The 24,097-nt window shown below is 28.4% G+C and overlaps 5 protein-coding genes and 1 long non-coding RNA gene across 7 annotated transcripts in view; 2 read left to right on the plus strand and 4 right to left on the minus strand.

Annotated features, from left to right (window-relative positions):
• The window catches only part of LOC122633009 (serine/threonine-protein kinase tousled-like 2), a 56,445-nt gene extending 53,868 nt beyond the window's left edge, over positions 1-2,577 (minus strand). For both annotated transcript variants that reach the window (XM_043820420.1, XM_043820423.1), the window contains exon 1: positions 2,446-2,577. In XM_043820420.1, coding sequence (XP_043676355.1) covers positions 2,446-2,509 — 64 coding nt within the window. In that variant the 5' untranslated portion in view covers positions 2,510-2,577. The remainder of the gene's footprint in view (positions 1-2,445) is intronic.
• A 1,078-nt stretch (positions 2,578-3,655) lies between these two features.
• LOC122633010 (late secretory pathway protein AVL9 homolog) lies at positions 3,656-7,967 on the minus strand. The gene is made up of 9 exons (XM_043820437.1): positions 7,715-7,967; positions 7,271-7,468; positions 6,944-7,172; positions 6,659-6,848; positions 5,996-6,518; positions 5,756-5,890; positions 5,191-5,579; positions 5,034-5,122; positions 3,656-4,954 (listed from the first exon to the last, which is right to left on the minus strand). The coding sequence occupies exons 1-9, from the start codon at positions 7,790-7,792 to the stop codon at positions 4,746-4,748; spliced, it is 2,040 nt and encodes a 679-aa protein (XP_043676372.1). The 5' UTR covers positions 7,793-7,967; the 3' UTR covers positions 3,656-4,745.
• A 444-nt stretch (positions 7,968-8,411) lies between these two features.
• Positions 8,412-10,454, minus strand: LOC122633012 (SUZ domain-containing protein 1). The gene is made up of 4 exons (XM_043820439.1): positions 10,169-10,454; positions 9,598-9,668; positions 9,328-9,523; positions 8,412-9,257 (listed from the first exon to the last, which is right to left on the minus strand). Exons 1-4 carry the CDS (start codon positions 10,220-10,222, stop codon positions 9,066-9,068), a joined length of 513 nt encoding a protein of 170 aa, XP_043676374.1. The 5' UTR covers positions 10,223-10,454; the 3' UTR covers positions 8,412-9,065.
• Positions 10,455-11,351: 897 nt separating this feature from the next.
• On the plus strand, positions 11,352-16,815 carry LOC122633008 (VPS35 endosomal protein-sorting factor-like). Its single transcript, XM_043820417.1, has 18 exons — positions 11,352-11,569; positions 11,658-11,745; positions 11,815-12,027; positions 12,095-12,257; positions 12,350-12,558; positions 12,639-12,769; positions 12,845-13,021; positions 13,100-13,444; positions 13,547-13,647; positions 13,750-13,931; positions 14,005-14,148; positions 14,221-14,384; positions 14,472-14,634; positions 14,716-14,908; positions 14,998-15,137; positions 15,234-15,395; positions 15,481-15,747; positions 15,837-16,815. Exons 1-18 carry the CDS (start codon positions 11,553-11,555, stop codon positions 15,921-15,923), a joined length of 2,946 nt encoding a protein of 981 aa, XP_043676352.1. The 5' UTR covers positions 11,352-11,552; the 3' UTR covers positions 15,924-16,815.
• Positions 16,061-21,458, minus strand: LOC122633011 (4-aminobutyrate aminotransferase, mitochondrial). Its single transcript, XM_043820438.1, has 10 exons — positions 21,219-21,458; positions 19,488-19,615; positions 18,720-18,887; positions 18,515-18,601; positions 18,229-18,424; positions 17,979-18,151; positions 17,760-17,900; positions 17,525-17,682; positions 17,136-17,404; positions 16,061-16,990 (listed from the first exon to the last, which is right to left on the minus strand). Exons 1-10 carry the CDS (start codon positions 21,274-21,276, stop codon positions 16,875-16,877), a joined length of 1,494 nt encoding a protein of 497 aa, XP_043676373.1. The 5' UTR covers positions 21,277-21,458; the 3' UTR covers positions 16,061-16,874.
• Positions 21,459-22,956: 1,498 nt separating this feature from the next.
• LOC122632852 lies at positions 22,957-23,802 on the plus strand. The gene is made up of 3 exons (XR_006327959.1): positions 22,957-23,259; positions 23,385-23,472; positions 23,575-23,802. It is a non-coding gene; the product is annotated as an uncharacterized LOC122632852 (long non-coding RNA).
• Positions 23,803-24,097: the final 295 nt, after the last annotated feature.

Here is a 24,097-nt window from a genome sequence, read left to right on the forward strand (position 1 = left end):
TCTCTCTCTCTCTCTCTCTCTCTCTCTCTCTCGTTTCTCCCACTACCTCCCTCCACTCTCTTGCTTCCTATCTTTTTAACAGCTTCGGCTATTATCGGTGAGCTACGATATGTTTATTCGGCGCGTCGACTGACCAACCAGTCGCACGACTCGCGCAGGAATCATTTCCTCCATTTCCTTTTTCTAAGATATATATTTTTTCTAAATTTTCGATATTACTGCCTTTGAGATATTTTAACCTTTGCGATATCTTCCTCGTCATTCTTATCCTTCGAATTTTTCAATTACTTCATGTTTATTTAGTTAAATTCGTATAATTTAAAAAAAATATCGTATAAATTCTGATTAAAGAACGACATCGTCAAAAATAATATTATAATATTTTAGTTTTTCGGGCTATATAAAATAGATCGTGGAGTTATGTATATATCTATGTATGTAAGTACGCGTGTATGTGTGTGTGTGTGGTTACGTATATATATTTATGTATGCATGTATTATGACATGAAGCGTGTCGCCATTATACCGGTGTGAACGATACCGATTTGATTCGATAAGTCGAACGATCGACGCTCACCACCACGTGACGCTCCGATCGACGTTCTCGATCGAACGGGATTGGTAAGATTCGTCCGTGAAAGTTATGCGTGCGCACGTTTCATATAACCAAAGTATATATATACACGGCGAGTGCATCGTGCTTCGATTACGCGAAAACGAACAACCTTTACGGTCCGCGTACGCGACATCGGCCTTGAATGTTATCGTTGAATCGACCTGTATCATTCTTGCCTTCTCAATTCTCAACGATACACGACGATATGAGTCAACTTGTACGGAAGATTTCAATTTTCGAAATATACGCTAATATTTATTATCAACCGAGTAAATATGTTCATTTGAGGAAGTACTATGATATATGTATATATATATATATATATATATATATATATATATATATATATATATATAGACACGAATTTTCGATTAGCAATAACAAATTTCAGCTAATGATAGAGATGTCTCGTGAAATTGATATTATAATTATTATTATCTTCTTTTTTTTTGGAGGTCACGCTAAAAATAATTATCGATATCAAAAGAAATCTATATCGATTTCTCTTTTTAAATTTTATTTTCTCTTTACCGAATTTTTTTGTATTTCTTAGATTCGATCTATTGTGAGATATTTTCTCTTTTTGTGTTTTTTTTTTTTTTTTCAAAAATTGTCAAGAAAAGAAAAATATTTCGTTTAACGTGCACACACACACACACACACACACACACACATATATATTCATAATGCTTAGGAAAATCGAAAGTGTAGAGAGGCGTGTCACTTTATTGTAATCATAGTGTAAACTCGTCCATACGTGCCAAAACGATATATGTATGTATGTATTCCGATATATTCATTGAATTACTATTCGAATTCGTTTTGATTGTATAACCGAGGATTTAGATTTTGTATAATAAAAAAAAAAAAAAAAAAAAAGAAAAGTTAAAAGAAAAGAAAAAGAAATAGAAAAAAATGTAGGATAAGGTAATTATTAACCGAGGTCACAAAATAAAAGCGCATTAAGCGCAAGTTCGAATTGGTTTTCTTGAGAGTAGAGCGGGCGAACGGGCGGGGGATAAGGGAGGGGAGGGAAGGAGGGATTACGTTAGTCGTAGTTATCGACCAGCCCATAACGACCTTGAAACTGAACGACTTTTATATGCGCCAATGCGATTCTCACGAAATGAAAGTATGTATCTTGTTTGATCGGGCGATGTGATTATCGTTAAATTTTCAAACGATCGATACAATCTATAATATTGTACGAAATATAAAAATCTATCGCTCGAAATAATTTTCAAACGTAATCTGTTAACGGATAACGAGCGTTTGGCACGTAACATTTTCTTAATCTTTTTTTCTTCCTTTTCTTTCTTTTTTTTTTTTTTATGTTTCATACGATACGAGATAGTTGTGTGTCGTTATACGATCAAATCGCGTGTGTTTGTATCTGTATGTATGTATGTATGTATGTATGATGTACGTATGTAAGTGTATGTGTGTGTGTATGTATACGTACATAGTACACGAACGAGATCCTATCGCAATGTCGAGAAAACGTATAGGTCGTAGTAGTAGTAGTAGTAGTAGTAGTAGTAGTAGTAGTAGTAGTAGTAGTAGTAGTAGTAGTAAGTATTTCTTTCTTCTCTCTGATTTGAACGATATAATTTTTCTTCGTACGATGGTTATTATTCACTTTTAACGGTCAGATCGGTTGAATATCTTCTAAAAACGACGTTGTGAAATATAATAACTCATTTTATAACTCATTCGAGTAGGCCTCGCAAAGCGAATAAGATGTTACCCATCGTGGAAGAGAATGAGCGCGATTAAAATTGGTAACGTAACCTATTTAACGTGATAAACTATAATACGATCATCCATACCTTTCGATGCCAAGCTGATAGTATTCTTAGAGTTGATCCGAAGACTATACGATGAATATATCATAGTTTTAATATTGCAGATGTAAATCACACGACCGTTTACGCGATTTGTAAAACAATACTCAGGTTTTATTTATCCGAACTTGTACGCTATGACGTCATATTGCTTCGTCGATGATCATCTGTTTTAAAAGTACTTCCATAATCATATTTGAAATATTTAGAACGCGGGAACATAGTTATATATGTATACATATATATATATATATATATACATGTGTATATATATATGTGTTTTATTTTTTGTAGAAAATACTTATTCATTTCATTTAAATATTTTTCTTGAATAAAGTTAATAAAATTTATACTTATCGTTTAATTACTATTAATGTCTGAATAGAAAATAAGATTTTCTTTTTTTAAGTTAAAGTTTTCTTTTTCTTTTTTTTTAATTTGTTACACTTCATTTGTTATTATAATGATTTATTTATCTCCATTTAAATTTATTAACTTATATATATATATATATATATATATATGTATATGTATATATATATATGTATATATGGATTTAATTGAAATCTGTAAAGAAATATTGTATTTGTCACATTTGGCAGATCTGAAAAACAAGGAAAAATTTCATGTAGTTTGTAAATACAAAATTCTTTTATGAGTATATATAAGTTAAAAATAACGTTACAATATTTTATGTCTAGAGAAAGTAACATAAACATTAAAAAAGGAATGGATATTTTTCACTTACATCATTAACTGCATAACTATTATATTGTCGGTAATACACTTTCTAAGATTAAATATGATATTAACTAACAAATTTTGATACTATTATATTATTCTAGCATTATTAAAGCAATGGCATTTTATATATGTCAATACACAATGTTATCAAAAGTTGTAATATTCACTTCTTTTTTTTTTTCGAATACAACTACTCTTATTCGATTAAAAACATATTAAAGAGTAAATGTTTTATTTGCAATTATATCTGATAGAAAGAGGTTTTTTTTTCTTTATATAAAATAAAATACTCTAGGTAGATCATTGCACTATAAATATTTGTTTACTAATACCAACATAACAATGACATTTACTGTTCTCACAAATAATTATTTATACCATATCAATCATATTTGTATTTATTCCTTAAAAAAAAAAAGACGTAGTTACAATTATTCATAAACAAATAAAGTAACTACTATAATTTCATGCTTAGCAATTTTTTATGTTTAATAGTCGTATACAATTTTTGTTGGAACAGAGTTTAAAAGATTGATAATAATTATTTGTGTATCTTGTTACAAACAAGTATGTAGCGCTATTTATGAGAATTCTTTTTTACATTTTGCAGCGTGGAACTGCATTACATTTAATGTTATATAAAGACTGTAGTAATAATACATATAAACTACATTTACTTATATTCGAGTAACATTAATTTCAAATAAATAAATAAAAAATACTTACAGATCACAATAGTTTCATGTAATTAAATAAATTTTTTTTTTTTAAATAATATATCTCTTATAATCAACGCATTTACTTAAGATAACATCACATCATTTAGTGTTTTCAGTTGAAGTAAAGAAAACGAAATTATTTTTTGTTTGGCAAAATAAAATGGAGCAATATATAAAAAGATATGTTAACTGACAGATTATATCTTGTAAAGTAATATCTCAACAAATATCTCTAAAAATTGTCTCACATTTTATATACAAAATATAACGATACAGGTACTTTTCAAGTGAGATTTATATATAAATCAAAAAAGATGTATTTAACAATGAGTCTAAATATATATTTACTTTCCTGCATGAAGAAGTTATGTTTATATAATACATAAACGAATGTACATAATGCGTTTCTTTTGCTGTGAACTAGCATTACTAAAAACATGTACCTATGAGTATACATGCTATTGAAAAAGTTAATGATCAGAAATACATCTACATTTTTATATACTAAAGCATTTCTTTTTTTTTTTTTTTGTTATAAACATTACGTCCATCGGTTTTAAAAATGTTATGATTTAGATGTATGTCCTGTACACGAATAATGATTTTCGAGTATGCATGTATGTTTATTCAATTAACTTTTCATGTATAATCAAAGAAACTGTTTCTGTGATAATATAATCAAATTTGATATCTATCACAGTACTTACTGAATGTTTCAGATTCCTTGAAATTGTCTCTCATCATTCTTAGAATACTTCCGCTCTTATAAATCAGATTAAAAAAGGTCATTTTAACCATAAAATAATCTTACAGTTTCCTCTATCAATCTACAGTAGCAACCACATCTGTATTATTAGCTTGGATAGTTAAGTCTTCATTGTCAGTTGGCGTTTTTTCTATTGTATTTGAAAGAGTGGTTTGGTGAATATTCGAAGCTTGATTATCAGTCTTCATTTCATCTATTGTTTGTGCTGTCGTTAATGTACTCCACCAGTTAGAAAAAGCTCCTTTAGCTTGTGAAATTGCACCACCTTATATAAAGGGAGAAATATTTTAATTAAATAACTTTGCCGGTTATGATTTTCAATCAAAATTAAGAATTTATCTTACCTACTGCCTTGCCAGTAGTTGCAACTGCTCTTCCAGTTGAAAGCATAGCTTGATTAAGTTTCCTACCACTCTCAGTATTTTGCATAGTACTATGAAAATGTGATATATAAATTATCAAGATACAATTAACGAGCATTGCATTATTTCATTGACTTACTGCGAAAAACGTAATTTCATATCTTGTACAGATAATTGACCAGCAAAAGGATGACCAGGTTCTATATTATTAATTTCTGGTTTATTCAAGCTACTCCACATTTTGTAATTATTTGTAGTACGCCAAGCAGCCATGAATGTGGAATTATAGTGATCCGACTGTCGTGTATCTTGCTGCATTGAAGTACGCAGCATACTTAAAAGATACACTCGAAATTGAGTTCTAATCCATTCATCTCCACCTTCCCATCCTACTCCATCCAAGAAAATATCTTTTCGAGGCTCAGAGACATGTCTAACTATGTAATCTGCAAATCTTAGATCCTCAGTAGTAAGATGTAATTGTCTTCTCAATTCTGGATCAGTAGCTTCTATTCTTGTGTTTTCAACCTTCCATAAATAATACAAAATAAAATCGCACGTGTTTTGGATATCACTGAATTATGACATGAACTAAAATATGTACAGTATTATATATTTCATAACAAACACTGTATGTTATACCTTCTTACCTAAAGTCTAATAACACATCAAACAGTTAGTAAACAATTTTTCTTGTAACTCACCTCAACCAGAACATCGATTAGTTGCTTTTTTTGTTTAAATAAAACATTTGTTGCTCCAACTACATATCCTCTAACATTAATATCTCCTAAGAGATCTAAATATGGTAAAGATAAATATGGTAGACAAAGGTATCCCTTGAAAATAAAATATGAATTTAGTTATAAGTAAAAAAAAAAAAAAAAAAAAAAAAAAAAACATATTCAGACTAATTGATTTTTAAACAACAATTTTATATATACCTTGGTAAATAAACTTAATGGCAATCCGCAATGTTCTGGGTTTATATGTGCGATTTGAGTTATATTGTTGGTCAATCGTGCATCAGATAGTGCATCATTACTTGTATCGCGTGGTAAACTGTTATCAGCATCACCCATGCCTAAAGTAATTGTATTCACACTATGAACTCTGTGTACATTGTCATTTGCTTTTGGTGAATATTTAGAATTATTTTCTTCATAACTTTCAGTGCATTCTTGTGTTGACTCTACATCAATAATTTTGCCATTTAAATTTTCATTGTTATTTTTTTGAATAGTCATATTGCCAAATGCATCCATACATTTTCCTTCCATCGTTTCAATAGTTTTATTATCATTTATACACAATGAATTTCTATTTGAGTTATCATTAATATTCTCATGCGCAAGATCTGATATGTTCTCCTTTATAACATTTGTAGTAGATAAATTAGAGTCAACACTATTTAATGCAATTTCTTCATCATCAAAAGTTGGTATAGGAGACATTGGTCTAGATGGTCTATAAGAAAACAGTTGTAATAAAAGTATAACTATCTATAGTAAGATGAATTCATTTAAAATATCTAATAATATAATACTATATACTAAATAATATATTGAATGATATAATATATAAGTAGATGGATTCATTCAAAATACCTGACGCAAGCTGCTTGTTGAAGACCATGTTCGATCATACTGGGATATAATGAAAGTAAAGTTAATATCGTGGCACATAATGGCTGTACAGGAGATTGATAAAAGACCACTCTTTTTTCTAACAAAAGTAATTTAAATAAAAGAAGTACTTTATGGCGAAATTGTAATATAAAATCTCTGGCAGATAGACCTATAAGTAATATTATACTTTAAATATACGTACGATATAATCATTTGATGATTATATTAGGGCTAATATGAAAATACATTTCTATTGATAGTTACCAACAAATACTTGAGGTGGTATTTGACTTTCACTGCTCATACAAGAATTAAGATGACGATAAGTATCTTCTAACAACGATACTTTACTAAAATCTCCTTCTTCGAAATATGCATGCGTTATTAACGCCATTTTTACTTGAATATGACCATAAAGTGGTAAAGTACTTAATACACAAACAGATTTTTGTACTGTTCCTCTAGTTATATCAGAAGTGCGATTTTTTAATTTCTGCAAATATATTTACGATATATATATATATATATATATATATATATATATATATATATAATTCTAATAATAGATACTAATCTCTGTATTATAATTACCTCGACTGGAATTTGTCTAAAACAAGAAATACCATATATGGTACGTTTTGGATCATTGAGACTAGGCAAATGAAAATAAACTGTATCTTCGTCATAATTATGAGATCCATCAGGTAACGCTAAAGTTGGTAAGTACTTCCAACCATGCGGACACTCATTTGGTGCACCAGGCACTAAAGGCGGAAAAGAGTATTCTACCTATGCGTTCAAAAATAATAAAACATAGATATAAAATGTAAACGAATTCGTGTATAATCTGATTAGACTTTAATTTATAATTTTAAAAGTGAACGGTTACTAATGATCGTTGTAATTATCGGCGAAGAAATATAATTTGTATTGATGATGAATTATCACGAAAATATAAGAATTCTAAATTATCGATAACGTTATTAAAACGTATCAAATAAAGGTTATTAATTCTCTCAGAAGAAATCCACTTACTTGACATCCTTTTTTATGATGAAATCCAACGACTATGACATGAAGGATCGGCCCAGCTGATTCTGCCATATTTTTCATATACTGTATGACGAATAGTAAATATGTAGAATATATCACAAATATCTATCGTTGCAAAGAATTTCTATGTTTCATTTCAAAATTTCTAAAACACCCTTTTCTACGACGGGTGACCGACGAAGCGATAGCAGACGCACAGTTTGACATGCGCCATGATATACCCTGATATATGTGTATCGTGATTCTACAAATGTATATAGTAAAATGTTGCCAACATGGAAAATTCAACTTATCTAAATCATCATATATATATATACTTATATATATATATATATATATATATATATATATATATATATCACAGAATTTATAGCATTCTAAGTTTTATCAAACGATAAGAACTTCACGTTCTCATTATCAATATAAACTGATTCTAATAAATGTTGAAGGACATTTTTATTATGAGATGAAAATGTTTCTTGTTATTATATATATATATATATCAGAAACAATACATTAACCTATTGCGGACAGACAAATGACGAGTATCGAATACAATTTTTTTTATTGAAAATTTCCAACGACTACGTCTTACGTTATTATTTTTGTATACACGTGAATCATTCATACGCAAATATTATTCGGAGGGGAAGATATATAGAAATTTAATAATAAACGATTTTCGTTGAAGTATTTTATATATAAACGTTTCACGATTACAATTTGATATTTATAAACAAGATCCAAGTCATTATTACCTTGTAAACATAAGAATGTTTGTTTATTTCTATAGCTAACAGTAGTCAGTACTACGAAAATAACATATAGGTAACTCTTTTATTGTTATAGGTCAGTTAAGATATTTAGATAGTATTACAAGTTCTGGGAGTAAAATATAATTTTACAGTCTATTAAAATTTATCTTTCTTTTCATTGTATTCCACATGGCATTGATCAGAATTTTAATTTAATTTGCAATTTTTTCTTTCTCTCTTTTTTTTTTTTTTCTTTTTCAAATAGGAGCCCTTAAAATATAACAAACATTAACAAATCATAATATTAATCTGGCAATGAATATTACCACCATTATAGTGACGCTTCTTCATCGATAGAATATAATCTGGATCCACGTGTGCGATCTCTATATAATGACCTGCAGGGCACAGCTCTCAATGTGTTCCTCTTAAGACCAATCGAGTTAAACGCTCGCAGTTGGTCAGGAACACGAGGCTGCTCTCTGCTGTCGGCCTCATAGCCGCCTCTCTTTCCCATGCCAAGAAGAAGGAAGGAGAGGAAAAAGATGGGTGATAAGGGTAGTTCCCTGGAAGACATGCTACCTGCGTACATTAAATCCCCGTGTTCCATCCGGACCGATAGGCATACGAGTAACATTGCTGGGAAGAGCACTTCCACCTGGTACGACTGATTTTGGTTGAATTCTGTTTATTTCTTGTATTACTTTTTCTTCGGGACTTTTCTCTTCTCCTAAAATTCTTCTTCTTGCCTCTGCATATTCTTGCTCCCTCTATATAATTTTGAATTATGTTGAGATAAACCTTACCTATGCATGGATATATTTTAGAGTCCATGTATACCTGTTTTAACGATTTAATAGGTTGTTTAGGTTTGTCTCCATTTAGTAATGGACCATCGCCACTACCTTGAGAATCTCTTGTAGGTCTTTTCAATATCTTTACTGTAGGCTTCGGAGGTACGTACTGAGATCTCATCCCATCTTCACCCAAAATTATCATTCTTGTATTATTTGTATTATTATTATTAGTTTTGAAGCTAAAATATAAAATATTTATATTTGTATCCATTGTATCAATATCGTATTTATTGAAAGTACTTTATGAAAATACCTAGAAGCTTCTATCTCTTCTAATGCTTCTACAGCATTCAATCGAAGAACATCCAATTTTTTATCAAGGACCTAAAATATTATATAATCTAATTTATATTTAAAAATATTCTATTATTATCTTATCAATGAACATATATGTTTTATAAAATATATTGATATTTAATATAAAGGATCTATATTATATCAACTATGTATTTACTAAACATATGTTTATCTATCAATATTTTATTCATTATACTGTAGTAATATACTCTCAAGAAATGTGGAAGTATTGAAAAAAAAATCTTTGCTATCTCTTTCCATATTTATTATAGATTTATATAAATCATATTAAGGTAATAAAATATTTGAAATATTTATAAGTTTATACGTATACATAAATGTTATATTGAACAAACAAAAATGTTAATTAACATAATGATCACAACAAGTGCGCATCAGTATGCTTGCTGCTTAGAGAAATTCGCACTTGAAAGATTTCATGTGTAAAATAGGTTAACACGACTACTTACATTATTCATTAGATTGAAAAGATTATTATTATGAGAATATTCTAATAATCAACCTACCCCTGGATCATCTATGTCTTCCCAACTTTCCAAAATATCGTCTACCGCTGACATTTCACAATTTATAACGCAAAATCTTGACTTTCACAAGTCAAGCCCAAGATACCTGATAGCACGAACAGAGCTCGGACCTTTCAAGGAAGTAGAGGGTGTTGGAAAGTATGTCTTTTTTGTCAGAACGAATATTATAGTGGTATCTTATATCAGATTAGCCACCTGAAGATATAAAATCTTTCCTAGATGAGTTTCTACACGAGATATCATCAATTCAATCGACTAACTCTTACAAACTTTATATATATATGTGTGTGTCTATATATGTATGTATATTCATATATATATATATATATATATATATATATATATATATATATATAATTCTAACCACCAACCAAAGTGAAGTTAGTCGAATTTGGGTAGGGGGAGTAGTCGCCATTTGTCGTAATGGCAGAAGTGTATGCGTGCCGTCAAAATCAATTATTTTAAATGTATTTCTTAATTATTATATAGAAAATGAATTGACATTAATCTCTTCTTTTTTTGAAGTTGAAAATTTAATAAATAGATCAGCAAATTTTTATTTTCTGAAGAATTGTAATTTTGTAATAATCCTAATGTATTTTATAACCAACATATTTATGTATAGGGATTATTCTCGCTATCGAAAACTATCGATTTTAGAGTATAATCAAATTATTTATCGAATGTTAACGTTTAATATTATTGAATAAATTCAATAAGAAATAATTTTCTTTCCTTGAAATACCGACGTCAACAATATTAATCTCTGATGTAAATCGAAAATGTTTTTTTTTTTTTTAGATTTACCGACCGTTTTTACGTCACGATTCCCGCATATTTTTAATTCCTTATAGTAACAACAGATGTCATTGTAGTAGTATTTGTGTATCATACGCTTTAAGAACTGTCATTGTATTTAACTGACAAAATACATTTTTTTATTGCGTTTTTGTTATTTATTTATTGCGAAATAGTATAATAGCTTTTATAACTATTTCAATTTACGAATATAAATAATTATCCAAGAAAAAGTTATTTATATGGATGATAAGATAATATTATCTTCCCGGCAATATCATTCGTTTATTATCAATAAATTTTGTATACTTTCTAATTTACTGAATTATATATATACCAATAATTTATTATACAGAAACGATAGTTATTTGTTATTATTTGAAATATTATTATTTAGTGTTATAAACGAATCACTTAAATCTGAATTATATTTAATTTAGTATGTGATCTGATTGTTACAAAACTTTTATATCAAAACTGTGTACATTTTATGTAATATATAATTATCTATACATATATATATATATATATTCCGTATAGTAAAATATATAAATGAACAAATAAAATGACGGAAATAGAATGGTATATATTTATTAAAAGTTTTAAAAATCTTGTCATTTTACATATATTACTTTTTATATATAATTTATCATATATTTATTTATCATAGGATAGCAAAACCAGTAGATTATGGATCTGTGAAATATGCACGATTAGAGGAAGTGATTGAACATCCTTTGAAGCCGGTTACTGTTACAGTAAGATATTGTAATAATAAATAATGTTTTATTGTAAAAAAAAATTCTATGAAATTTATTTTGTTGTAGTTAATTGACGGGCGGAGCGGAGTTAGACGAAATGTATTACGAAGTACAAGCACAGGTTCTTCTACAGGAACACCGACACCAACTCATACACCTTTACCTACAAATTTGTCTATGGATCCATTATTGAGTCATTCTGCTTTGGATGGTTCGGATCCACTTACACAATTCGCACGTGAAGAATTAGATCCTTTATCTAAAATGGCTGCAGATGAAGTAATTTATATAATAATTTTTTAAAAGGAATAGAAAGATATAATATCCTTATAAATGTGCATTGCAGTGGGATTATTCTTGTGTAACAGCAATTCCTGGTAAAAAGCCTAGAGATACTACAGATGAATTAGTTGAACCATGGTTGGCTAGACGAAACGCTATTTTAAGTAAATACACAACTTCGGAGAAATTATCAATTGTTACTAGTTTCTTATCAGGCGGAGAGAAAGGTATTTATTTTTATATTATAGTTAGAATTTATGTTATAATTTGCATCAGATTTTGTAATATTGTGATATGCAATATTTACATTTAATTGTAGTTATGGTCAAAGTGCAGCCAAGTGGAACAATGGTTGATAAAGTACGAACAAGATTAGAACAATTGGATGATTTTGAAGAAGGATCTGTCAGACAAATGTTAGATTTATCACAGCAGGAATATACTGCAAGGATTGAACAATTGAATAGTGAATTAGTACAAGCTTGGCATTCCGATCAAAGAGTTAAAGCATTGAAAATTGCAATTCAAGTATGGTTTTTTAAATATATTTTTTTAATAAGTAATAATAAAAAGTATGTCGAAAGATTACATTAAATCTTGTTCTCCAGTGTGCTAAATTATTAGTGGATACATCTGTGATGGCCTTTTATCCTAGTAAATTTGTACTGATCACAGATATTTTAGATATTTTTGGCAAACTTGTTTATGAAAGATTGAAAGTGAAGGCTGAATATTACAAGTTAGTTTCATTACCTATTTCATTCAAAACTTAATGCAATTTATCGTATATTTTAATTATATAAAATTTTTATAGACCAGGAAGTAAAATTCCTACAAGTCTACCTGATAATTTTACACCAAGTATGGTACCAGAAAATGCAAAAGAAACTTGTCGCAATTGGTTTTATAAAATAGCTTCAATAAGAGAATTAGTTCCGAGACTTTATGTAGAGATGGCAATAATAAAGTCTTATAGTTTTTTAACAACAAGGTAAGATAATTCGCTTATGCTTGCGTAGTAATAATTTTAAGAAACTTGTTAATATCGATTTTTCATTTTTCGTTTTAGCGAATTTAACACAGCTTTATTACGCATTACTCGAATGATACGAGGGATTGGAAATCCTCTAATAGCTGTCTATGCTAGATGTTACTTGTGCAGAGTAGGACTTGCTTTAAATAAAACATCAGATTTTGAATTTGCAAAAGAAAATCTGTATGACTTCCTTTTTACATATCATCAATTGTTTGGACAATCTGTAAAGAATGAGTTGGGTAAACAAAATATGACTTTGTATTCGTATTTAAATCTCTATTTGCCTGCATTAGATTGGATTTTACAAGTCTTGGTAACAACAGCTTCGGATAGTCTTTTAGAGGAAGTCCTTTCTCAGTGCAAACAACAGACTAAAAGGTATTAAATTTATTTTAATATTTCGATATTACTTGCATTATTGTAATTTTATATAATAATTTGTTGTTTTCTGTCTTTTTTTCTTTTTTTTTTTTGCTTTAGTTCTTTATTGCTAAACTCTGTCTTGACAGCGTTCAAACCAGTATATATTGCTGCACGTGCAATGGATTTTGTAAATTTAATAACAGAAAGTAAAGATGATGGTAATGAGCGAGATACATTACATCATTTCAAGTAATGTAAATAGACTATTATTTTTTATCTAGATAGATATTGTATTAATCTTTTTTTTTATTATCTAATAGGATATCCACAGCATTTATTATACAGAAGTTTAGGTGAGTGTCTTGTAAAAGAATCTCCACCGAAAGAGGATTGCCAAGCGATACTCCAAATAATATGGAAATATATAAGCGAACTCAAAGATCCTACCAAATTCATGCATTGCATAGAGATTTGGATACAATTTACAGTTTTGCATTTTTCTGTAAGTTATAAAATTTTGTTCAAAATATAAGATTGCATATATAATATTATAATATGTATTATTTATATTCAAGGTTAACGAATTGAATCTATTTTTTGGACAAATAATTGATCGTCTTAGTCCGAATAGAACATTTGAGCACTATTATTCACAATTACAAACGGTTGTAGAAAAAATAGTTGCTTATACACAAGATTTTGAATCTTTACTGGCTATGGTAAATAAAATATTTTACATATATCCAATTTGATTATTTCATTGATATAGTAAAATTTAAATTTCATTTTAGGATAACTTTTTGCCACTGATAGATTTGTTCCACAAGGAAAGTATTAGAGTTGAAGTTTGTAAAACCATTATAGAAGGTTTAAGCAATCAAAATAGTCCTATCACAGATCCAATTATTATAAATGCTCTAATATTTATCGCTAGGATAATGCATGATTCTGTTAGGTATGTATAACTTGTTGCTATAAATAATATAATTATTTTTTATTATTGATATTTATATATTTTACATGTATTAATTGATAATTATAGCGCTTTAACTGTCGAAGATGAGAAACGTCAAATAGGCCAATTAATTTGTGGTCTTGTACAACGAGTAGACTATGGGCGTGATTTTGAAAAGCAACTTAATTTTTATGTTGAAGCCAGAGCAGCTTTTCCTAATTTGGACAGTGTACATATACAACTTATACAAGTATGAGAAATATTTAATGATTTACGATTAAAATAAATTAGATATTCAACAATTCAAATATATTTACAACTCTGTATTTAGTGTGTGAATAGATTAGCTGTAGATACAAGGAAAATAGTTCGTGGACATCATACTAGAAGAACTTCAGCATTTGTACGTGCATGTGCAGCATTTTGTTTCATAACAATACCATCATTAACTTTAGTACATACTCGTCTTCAATTATATCTGCTGTCAGGACAAGTAGCACTTTTAAATCAATGTTTGGGTCAAGGTAAAGTACCATAATATTAAAATACTGTTTTATTCATATGTTGTCTTTAATAATATACATTTTTTGTTGTTGTTGTACAATTTTATTAGCTGATGCTTGTTTCAAAGCAGCATTAAGCTTAGTTCCAGAGATGCCAAAAACTATAGACATTGATGGAAGACAAAAAAATTCACAGCCATATTTGTTATCATATTTGTCTAATTTTTTATCTACATTATTGGTGGTTCCGGTATGTATTTATGCGTTATTCATATCTATAGATAAAAGTATATATAAGATAAGAACCGAACTTTTTGATAAGAAACAAGTATTTTTAACATATTAGGATAGTCCAGAACATGGTGTTTTATATCTGATGAGAGGTTTGCTCAATGCTGTACAACGTTGTTGTGATGAAAGTACCTCAACTAAAGCATACTTATATTTACGTGTTCTTGACCTTCTTTCAACTGTGACTCAAGAGAATTATCCCTATCATATAGACAAGGTAATCTTCAGCTTCTTCTTTTATTATTTTTTATCTACACAGATAAAAAAGAAGAGAAAGATATTTTTTTTTCTTTTTTTTTCAGGTTGACTCTAACGATAAACTTTATGGATCGGATCAAAAGTTTCTTGGAGAGGTCAACAAAATATGTTCTAAAATAGTAGAAGAAATTCTTAATCATTTAAAGTATCTCGGATCTACAGATCAATTGGATAAGCAATCTATTCTTGCATTAGAACTTTTTAATCGTTTTATAATAAGGGCAGATTTACGTCAACCTGCATTAGCAAATATTGCTGTAAATCTATGGAATTTATCTCAACGACATGGTTCTGTTGATCCTAAAGTGAAGGTATACGAATTTTAGATTTGTTTAAACTTATGGTTTATAGACTTAGATTTATTATATAAAACATTTTTGTTTTTTTTTTTTTTTTTTAGATAAAAACTATAGCGTATATGATGCAAAAAGTGCATTGTCAAGAATACGAACATTTCGCAGATATTCTAAAAAGAATGAATAAATAAATAAAGAGATAAATAAATAAATAAATAAATAAATAAATAAATATAAACAAAGCGATTTCTTTGATCTAAGTGAAATTGTTAAAATGTTCATATATAATTCCATATTGAGGGAAAGAGAAATGATAATAGGTTTAATATATGCTTAACAGAATTTATTGGCAGTCATTTGGAAGACCTGTTGTAATTATATACAATTGAGTTTCTTGAAAATTTTACATATTTTAGAAAAATTAATTATAACAATAAAAGCATAATTTAAATTCAATGATTATTCGAATTAAGTTATGAATGTATTATTAACTATTTAATTAAATTAGATTTAAGCGATCTTAAAAAGGAACAGCCAAGTAATATTATGAAACATATAAAGTTAATATTACAGGAACAAATGTTTTGTACTATCGTATATTAAAGTGCTATTAAAACTTGAATTGAAGTGCTGTGTTTAAACTTGAACGTTTGATAAAAGATAAATTTTCATTTTAGTTTCATGCAGAAAAAAAAAAGAATACGAACGATTATGTAAATTTAAGAGATATGAGAGATAAGAGCGACTGAAGAAAATACAAATGCAAGTTTATCTAATAAAAAAAAATTTATAACAAAAAGATTAAGATATAATGATAATAATAATAATAATGATGATAATAATAACAATAACTATAATGATAATAATAATAATAATGACAACAGTAAAGAAGCAAGAGTATTAAACGTTAATTATAATAAACTTTTTATCAATACTGAGTATATCTGATCGAATAAATTTTGGAGATTGAATCGGTCACATTATTTATACGATGATAAAACTGCCATATAAAAATATGTCATTACCTAAGGATAGACTTTGTAGATGTTCTTAATAAATTCTTCAAAATTATAATATCTATAATCTATGGAAGACATCTGATTGAACGATCGATCAAAAGGCATTGATAAAACCTTAAGATTTTAAGCTTTTAAAATGCTCCGTAAAGCGTCCAAAAATATATCAGCATGATATTCTGTGAACGTTAATGCCGGCCTTAATCTTACTGCTTTATCACCGCATCCACCTGTTTGTATACCTGTTTATAACGGAAAAATACACGTAACAGTATATAAAAAAATGAGACGTGGATTATTGAAATTTTAATAAATAATTCAATTAATCTATATGTAACAATAATTACATCAATAATTCATTAAATTTAAGAATAGAAAAATTCTTACCTTTAGCTAATAATTTTTTGATAAGAGCATCTCGACGTTCGGATGTTTCGCAATTGAAAGCTATAAACGTTCCACGACCACGAACGGAATTCATTATTGTAGAATGTTCATTTTGAAGAGTATTCAATTCCTTTAACATGTAGTTACCCACTCGGTTGACTTGTTTCAAAAGATTTTCTTTTATTATGGTGTCTAATACTACTTCCAATAATATCAATTTACTAGGATCACCCATCCATGTGTTGAAAACACGATAGGATTGCTTTGGTCTGTGGTGAAATGAAAGAAAAAGAAAAAAAAAAAAAAAAAAGAAAAAAAAAGAAAAAAAAAAAGAATTGTAATCAATACAAATATAACATTGAAATATATTTCTAAAAAATATTTCATACTTCAAATCTTCTCGATGATAATAACCACCCAATTGCATCTTCTTACTAAAGGTCACCAAATCTGGTGGTGAATTTAAATTGAAATGTTCGTGGCACCACATTTTTCCGGTTGGTCCACCGCCTGTTTGTACTTCATCTATAAGTAAAGCTATTCCGTGCTAAAAGAAAGACACTAAATTTATAATAAAACATCAATCTATTAGGTATAATGTAATTGCGAAAAAACTGATTGTACTTTGGATGTTATACGACGTAGTTCTTGAAAGAATTCGGGAGATGCATGATTGTCACCACCTTCGGATTGAATCGGTTCGATTATGACACCGGCTACAGGTATCTTCTTTTCTATCTTATATTTTTCAATCAGTTCTTCGACCTATCGTTGAACGATGAAAACTTTCTCATTATAAATTTTTTTCAACCGGTATCGCATATTTCTAAATATTAAATATACCTCGGCCAAACAACGTTTATCCTCTTCTTGATTTTCTCGGATATTATCTTCAAGAGGATATTTGTATTCAGGAAATGAAGCTATTGGCCAATCAAAAGCTGGTACATCAATCTTATGTATATATTTACTATGGGTCGTTGATAAGGAACCTAAAGTTCTACCATGGAATGCACCTGATAATAAACGAGATTGTGTTTATAAACTCTTCTCTCTTTTTTTTTTCATTTCTTTTTTTTTTTTAAACGTATACCTTTGAAAGACATGATCGAATATTTAGGAGAACCTGGTGATAGATTTATCATACACGTTTGCATTTCTTCTTTTGTAAAAGGTGCACCTTTTCGTTGTTTTTCTGCGTACCACATGAAAATATTTTTGAAAGCGTTCTCATTCGAGCAAGAACCACACATCATCGTTGTGATCTGTGACAATCCTGGAGGAGCGACCTAAATGTTCAAATATTAACTTCATTTGTTCTTTCGTTCGAGATTGTTATTAATTAATTAATTAATTAATTAATTAATCCATTGATTTACCTCTTTCTTAAGAAAAATTTTTTTCAATCTGTTAGGCCATTCTTTTCCTGGGAATACACCTAACGCTGGCCTGTTTACCATGATTTTCTAAAAAAAGAAAAGAAAAAGTAATTTATAAATGTTCTCAATCGAGTTTTTGAAAGTTTCATGTTTCCTTCCTTTTATCTCTTTTTTCTTTTTTTTTTTTTTCGTTATTTTTACTCACTTGATTTACTGGATCAGCGAGAGCATTCAACAAGGCTGGGTGATTATAGCCTAAAGGTATCGACGAAATTTGCATATAAACGTCCAACAACGTATTTCCATCGACGTCCATTATAAAATTACCGGTTGACTTATCGTAATCTGCGAAGAACTGGACCGAGGAGGCTTGCTGTGAAAAAAAAATTTTTATACAGGATTAACGATCTTGTATTTTATCATCATCATCGTCATCATCATCATCATCATCATCATCATCATCATCATCATCATTATTATTTTACTTTGTATATTGATCGATTTTTTTTATTAAAACTGAATCATCAATATTTTTATCAAATTTGTTTTTTCTTCTTTCGATTTCAGAAACTTTTAGTATACTACTAAATTATAATCGTATCTTTTTTTTTTTTTTTTTTTACTTTTAACACTACTTTTAGATTTTTAATTAAGAAAATTAAAATTGTTTCGAAACTTTTTATATAAATCGCAATAGTAATTTTTCTTTTTATTTCGGAATCCTTATATGTACGCTCTAAAAAAAAAAAAAAAAAAAAAACAAAGAAAAGAAAAAAATAAGTAGTGTTTTCTTTATATCCAAGTTCTTATATGCGATAATAAAAAAAATTGTTTTAAAGATTGTTTCGAGAAAGTAGAAATCTTTGGAGTCAAATTTGAAATCAGATTTTGAAAATCACTGGCAATATGTGTAAACGATAAAAATTCTTTAAAAACATTTCTATTCACCTTCGAAAGAAAAACATATTGATACCTGCATCGAATTAAGTTCTTGAAGCAAACTTCGTGAACGTGGTCCAGGTATTTCCGTCGTGATTATCGGTTTTTTTGGTTCTCTCAATGCTGAGCCAGTCAAACATCTTTTCCAATGGGTCCTCTGCCCTATAATGATCAAATCATTCTCTTCAATCATTCGAGAAAATTATTTGTAAATTGTGAAAAGTAATAATAACGTTTAATGCAAAATAAAATCGAATGTCAGTGTCCTTGTCAATACAATGTATTTTCTTATCGATCGGATCTAACTCAATGAGATACGATATCACATAACATATATTCTATGAGATAGAATACTCAGGTCAATTTTAATCATGTCACTCGAGATCGGTTCAAACAATTACTTTTATTAATGCCAGTTAAAGGCAATTGCTTCAACAACGAAATCATTACATCTTTTATACTATGTGCCAGATAAATTTTATCTATAATCGCAATTCGATATATAATTTCGTCAAATCAATTCGAAGAATATTAAAAAATACTTTAGAAATATTTATTTGAATATATGAACGTAAATTTTGGAATATTTTTATTATTATTATGTACGTACAAATATATTTAATATTACTTAACAATACTTGCGCTATATCGAATCGATATATAACATGATATTTATCGAATATTTGGAATTGCGATATAAATTTATTTGTTGCGTCGATAGAAGTTCATTGACGATATCATGTATTTGTCGTTCATCGATCCTAAGCTTATAACATAAAGCGTGAAATTTCAATAACAAACATCTTTGATAAGATAAAAGATATCCAAAGATTCTTAAGGTATTACGAATATGTTCGTAAACGTGATATGCAGAATACGTATATTTGTTTAGATTATATATACGAAGTAATTTACGTTTATCAGCTGATAATCAAATATGTTTAATGGTTTAATCATCGAGTGAAATTTATTTATTCACTTTTATTTTTTGTTTTGAAGTGTATTGTCTTTTAATTGTAAGATAGTTAGAATTATCATTCTTTTATTTTTATTACAAGAACTTTCATATCATAGTTTTGACTTTAGTCGTATATTTTTCCTTTACACACACACACACACACACACACATGTATATATATGTATAATGTGTGTATGTGTATATATATATATATGTATATATATATTTATCTTCTTTTCTCTCTACTATCGATCTGCAAACACGCAAGCAAAATTCTCGTCAATATTTTCGCGATAAATAATTCATTTTGATACATTCACATTTTAAAGTGACATTGGACATTGAAATTACATTTGAATCGTAAGTTCTTAAAACGAATATTCGTTTAATCGATTGAAACCTACAAGGAAGGAGATGGTCCATGAGTAGGACAAGTTTTAAAGGAACGGAAGTTTCATTTGGCAAATTGAATATAAGATGATTGCTTAATCGATTTACACACGTACACACAAATTTATCAGTTACTTTAGCAACAATTTTTTTTTTTTTTTTTTTATAAAATGTTCATTAATAAAATGTTCGCAAATATTTAATGAAAATTTAGGTCAATTGTTTTCTAACAATTTTTATGTGTTTCGAATAAGAAAGAAAATGTTAGAAAAATTAAATGCGTAAGCTCGTCGATCGATCGATTATAAAGGATACAAAATGGGAGAGAGTTCTATCGATTTAAAGAGAAGAGAGAGAGAGAGAGAGAGAGAGAGAGAGAGAGAGAGAGAGAGAGAGTTAAATGTGCTTAATAACTACCGCTTAGAAGACAGCAGCGTGCGAGGATATGAACAGACTGGCACTTGTTAACGAGCATCCCTTAGCCCTCAACTTTTCTTCTTTTTATATATTCGACGTAATAAACAGGAAAATATTTTTTTAAGTGAGAATTCAATGAGGAAGAGCGTCACGTTTTAAAAGAGAAACTCGACACTACTCTCTCGATCGTATCGCAAAGAGGGATGGACCTGCACTGCTGCCTCGAAACCCGTATACTATCCGATTCGACAAGCCGAAAGGACTCGATCTTTCACGAACGCACACCGACCGAGTCTCTACGATTATTAAATGCTGATTCTTCTGATGCGCCAGCGCCCCAGCTTCGAATTTTATCTCGACGTACTTCGTTCTCAATCGATATTGAAATTAAATAGGAATGTTAAATATTTGTGCATTTTTTATATTCCAAATATTACATATATTTACATATAAATATTTTTCGAGTAATACGTATGATCAGAGGTTAGAATGAAATGTGATAAATTTATTCGTTAAGAGATTTTTATATTTATTATTTATTTCATAGAGTGATCCGAATAGGTTATAATTTTATAAGGTTTCGTAATTCTTTTTAAAATGACGTCATCTGTGCGGGCAAATAAACGTCCAATCATATCGCGGCAGCCATGATACTTTACCCTCTTATTTGCACTCGTATGTTTAGTCGTCTGTGCATTGTTCAACATTTGACTTATAATCATCGATTTTTCATATGAAATTTTTCATTTTAATCGCGTGTATCGAGATATTTAAACAATTCGAGATAATGAAGAATAATCTTTTTTCGTTACTTCATATGATACTTGAACTTATTTGAACAATTAGGTAAACAAAATAATGTTTGATTAAGTTTAACTTTCTTTTTTTTTTTTTATACACTGCAGTATTTCTCGTATGAAGAATTTTCTAACCTGAAAAAAAAAAAAAAAAAGGAAACTTTGTTAATGCATTCTACATGGAAAATTGATTATATTCAATTATCCGGTTAATATTTAATTACTGAAATATTTTTATAAATTGGAATAATATATTATATAATTTTTTTAGTTATTATATATTTTAATTTTATTGAATTATTAATTAGTCAATTATATATTTTTCATTAAAAGATCTTCGTCCTTCGGTAATATATTGTATTAATACTCGATACATTTCTTTTTACGAGAAAGAGTATATCCAGATGTATTTAAGAACAATAGATATTATATACATACATATATGCATACATACATATATACACACATGTATGTATTTTGTGTGTGTGTGTATTTAATCGAGAAAGTAACCACAAGAGAGAAAGAGATAGATAAATGCAAGCAATCAAGCTGTGTAACGTTTTTCTTACACAAGTGTTCGTCGTTTCGTACGCGTTTTAAAAACAAGTTTGTATTTCTTGTCACGAATAGTATTACTGCTGCATACGTCGATTGTCCAGTTATTGCGACGATAGTGAAAGTTCGAATTCGGACTTTTTCTTAACGCGCCTTACCTACTAAAAATTTTAACGGAGGATCGAAGATGGATTATGCGAATTGGAAGAAATGTCGATGTTATTGTTTTGTACAAATGATACCGGACGATACGTTGTTTTAATCTAAGAAAAGATAAAGAAAGATAAAATATGTTTCTTTGTTACACGAATGTAAGTATTCATTGATTGTAAATATTTATAAATGATACGTTGATTTATAATGTTTTTCATGATTTTCAGATCTATCAAACATATTTCGACGAATCTTAAATTAGCTTAAAAAAAAAAAAAAAAAAAGCAGCATTGAAAAAAGAAAAAGAAATTGTTTTAACTCCTGTTAAATACAGCTAACGAAAGGAGTATTTGTTTTAAGAGCTGTGAGATACAATTATAAAAAAAAAAAAAAAAATTTGCATCAATTTGTATCGATTGAAACACTTATACGAAAAGATGAAAGAAGAAAAAAGAGAAACAAAAATTGTTGTAACGATTATTAAATACGAAAAATAATTTATCTTAAACTGCTATTAAATGCAGCCATTAAACGAAGTAATTTTTTTTTTTTTTTAATAATTATTAAATACGGATTATTAAAGAAAGAATTTATTTCAAGAGCTATTAAAATGTATGAATAACTAATGATAGATAATATGTCTATATATTTGTATTTGTAGATATATTTGACAAAGTTACTGACAGACGAGGAGATAACAATAAAGGAAAGCTTCCTCCAGGTGAAAATATTGAGATATGCTAAAGAAGGTACTAATGATTTTGTTGACTCTTTCAATGGTCATATATCATTGGTCTTTTTTTTTTACTTCTTTTTTCTTTTTGTTTCCTTTTTTTTTTTTTTTTGTCCAGGTCCAGAATAATCATACTTGTAAGACGAAAATTTCAATTACCATAAGTTCAGGCACAACCAATATTTGCCACGCTCTTGACACCTTTTCTGTGAAAAAGCCAATTTATCGTATATCGTTCTCTCAGCATGGAAGCATTTGTCATATACTGATTGTGTTCATTTGTAAGTACATATATAACAACGAATGCACACCGGACACACCTGCTTCCATATATGGCTACATGGTAGGTTCCTTAGCGGTACCAACGAAATTTCTTTATACCAAACTTATTTAAATTCTTTAACATTAGATTTATCAATAAATGAAAAACTGGTTTCAATCGTTTCTATAAAAAAAAAAAAAAAAAAAAAAAAAAGATCTCTGATATCAATTTCATAACAAGTTCTTTCAATTCACACATTATAATCTTTTTCCATTGTTTTGTATTTATGTATATCTATACTTGATCGATTTGACAAATTCATTCTTTTCCTCTCTTTCTATTTTTTTTTTTTTTTTTCATTTCTTTTATCTTTTTTTAT

The sequence above is a fragment of the Vespula pensylvanica genome, chromosome 11, assembly GCF_014466175.1.
Source record: "Vespula pensylvanica isolate Volc-1 chromosome 11, ASM1446617v1, whole genome shotgun sequence".
NCBI classification, from domain to species: domain Eukaryota; kingdom Metazoa; phylum Arthropoda; class Insecta; order Hymenoptera; family Vespidae; genus Vespula; species Vespula pensylvanica.

Bases quoted from the DNA above. Each gene is read 5' to 3' on its own strand.
- LOC122633011 (XM_043820438.1), bottom strand. From the start codon at position 21,276: ATGCTCGTTAACAAGTGCCAGTCTGTTCATATCCTCGCACGCTGCTGT. The intron at 19,616-21,218 runs GTAGTTATTAAG...TGATCATTATAG, and splicing joins ACGCTGCTGTCTTCTAAGCG to GGCAGAGGACCCATTGGAAA. The intron at 18,425-18,514 runs GTAAATCAATGG...TTGAACATTTAG, and splicing joins AAATTTTTCTTAAGAAAGAG to GTCGCTCCTCCAGGATTGTC.
- LOC122633010 (XM_043820437.1), bottom strand. From the start codon at position 7,792: ATGAAAAATATGGCAGAATCAGCTGGGCCGATCCTTCATGTCATAGTC. The intron at 7,469-7,714 runs GTAAGTGGATTT...TTGAACGCATAG, and splicing joins ATCATAAAAAAGGATGTCAA to GTAGAATACTCTTTTCCGCC. The intron at 6,519-6,658 runs GTATTTTGAATG...GTTTTCTTATAG, and splicing joins CAACAAGCAGCTTGCGTCAG to ACCATCTAGACCAATGTCTC.
- LOC122633012 (XM_043820439.1), bottom strand. From the start codon at position 10,222: ATGTCAGCGGTAGACGATATTTTGGAAAGTTGGGAAGACATAGATGAT. The intron at 9,669-10,168 runs GTAGGTTGATTA...ATAATATTTTAG, and splicing joins AAGACATAGATGATCCAGGG to GTCCTTGATAAAAAATTGGA. The intron at 9,524-9,597 runs GTATTTTCATAA...TTTATATTTTAG, and splicing joins GAAGAGATAGAAGCTTCTAG to CTTCAAAACTAATAATAATA.
- LOC122633008 (XM_043820417.1), top strand. The intron at 12,770-12,844 runs GTTAGTTTCATT...AAATTTTTATAG, and splicing joins GTGAAGGCTGAATATTACAA to ACCAGGAAGTAAAATTCCTA. The intron at 13,445-13,546 runs GTATTAAATTTA...TTTTTGCTTTAG, and splicing joins TGCAAACAACAGACTAAAAG to TTCTTTATTGCTAAACTCTG.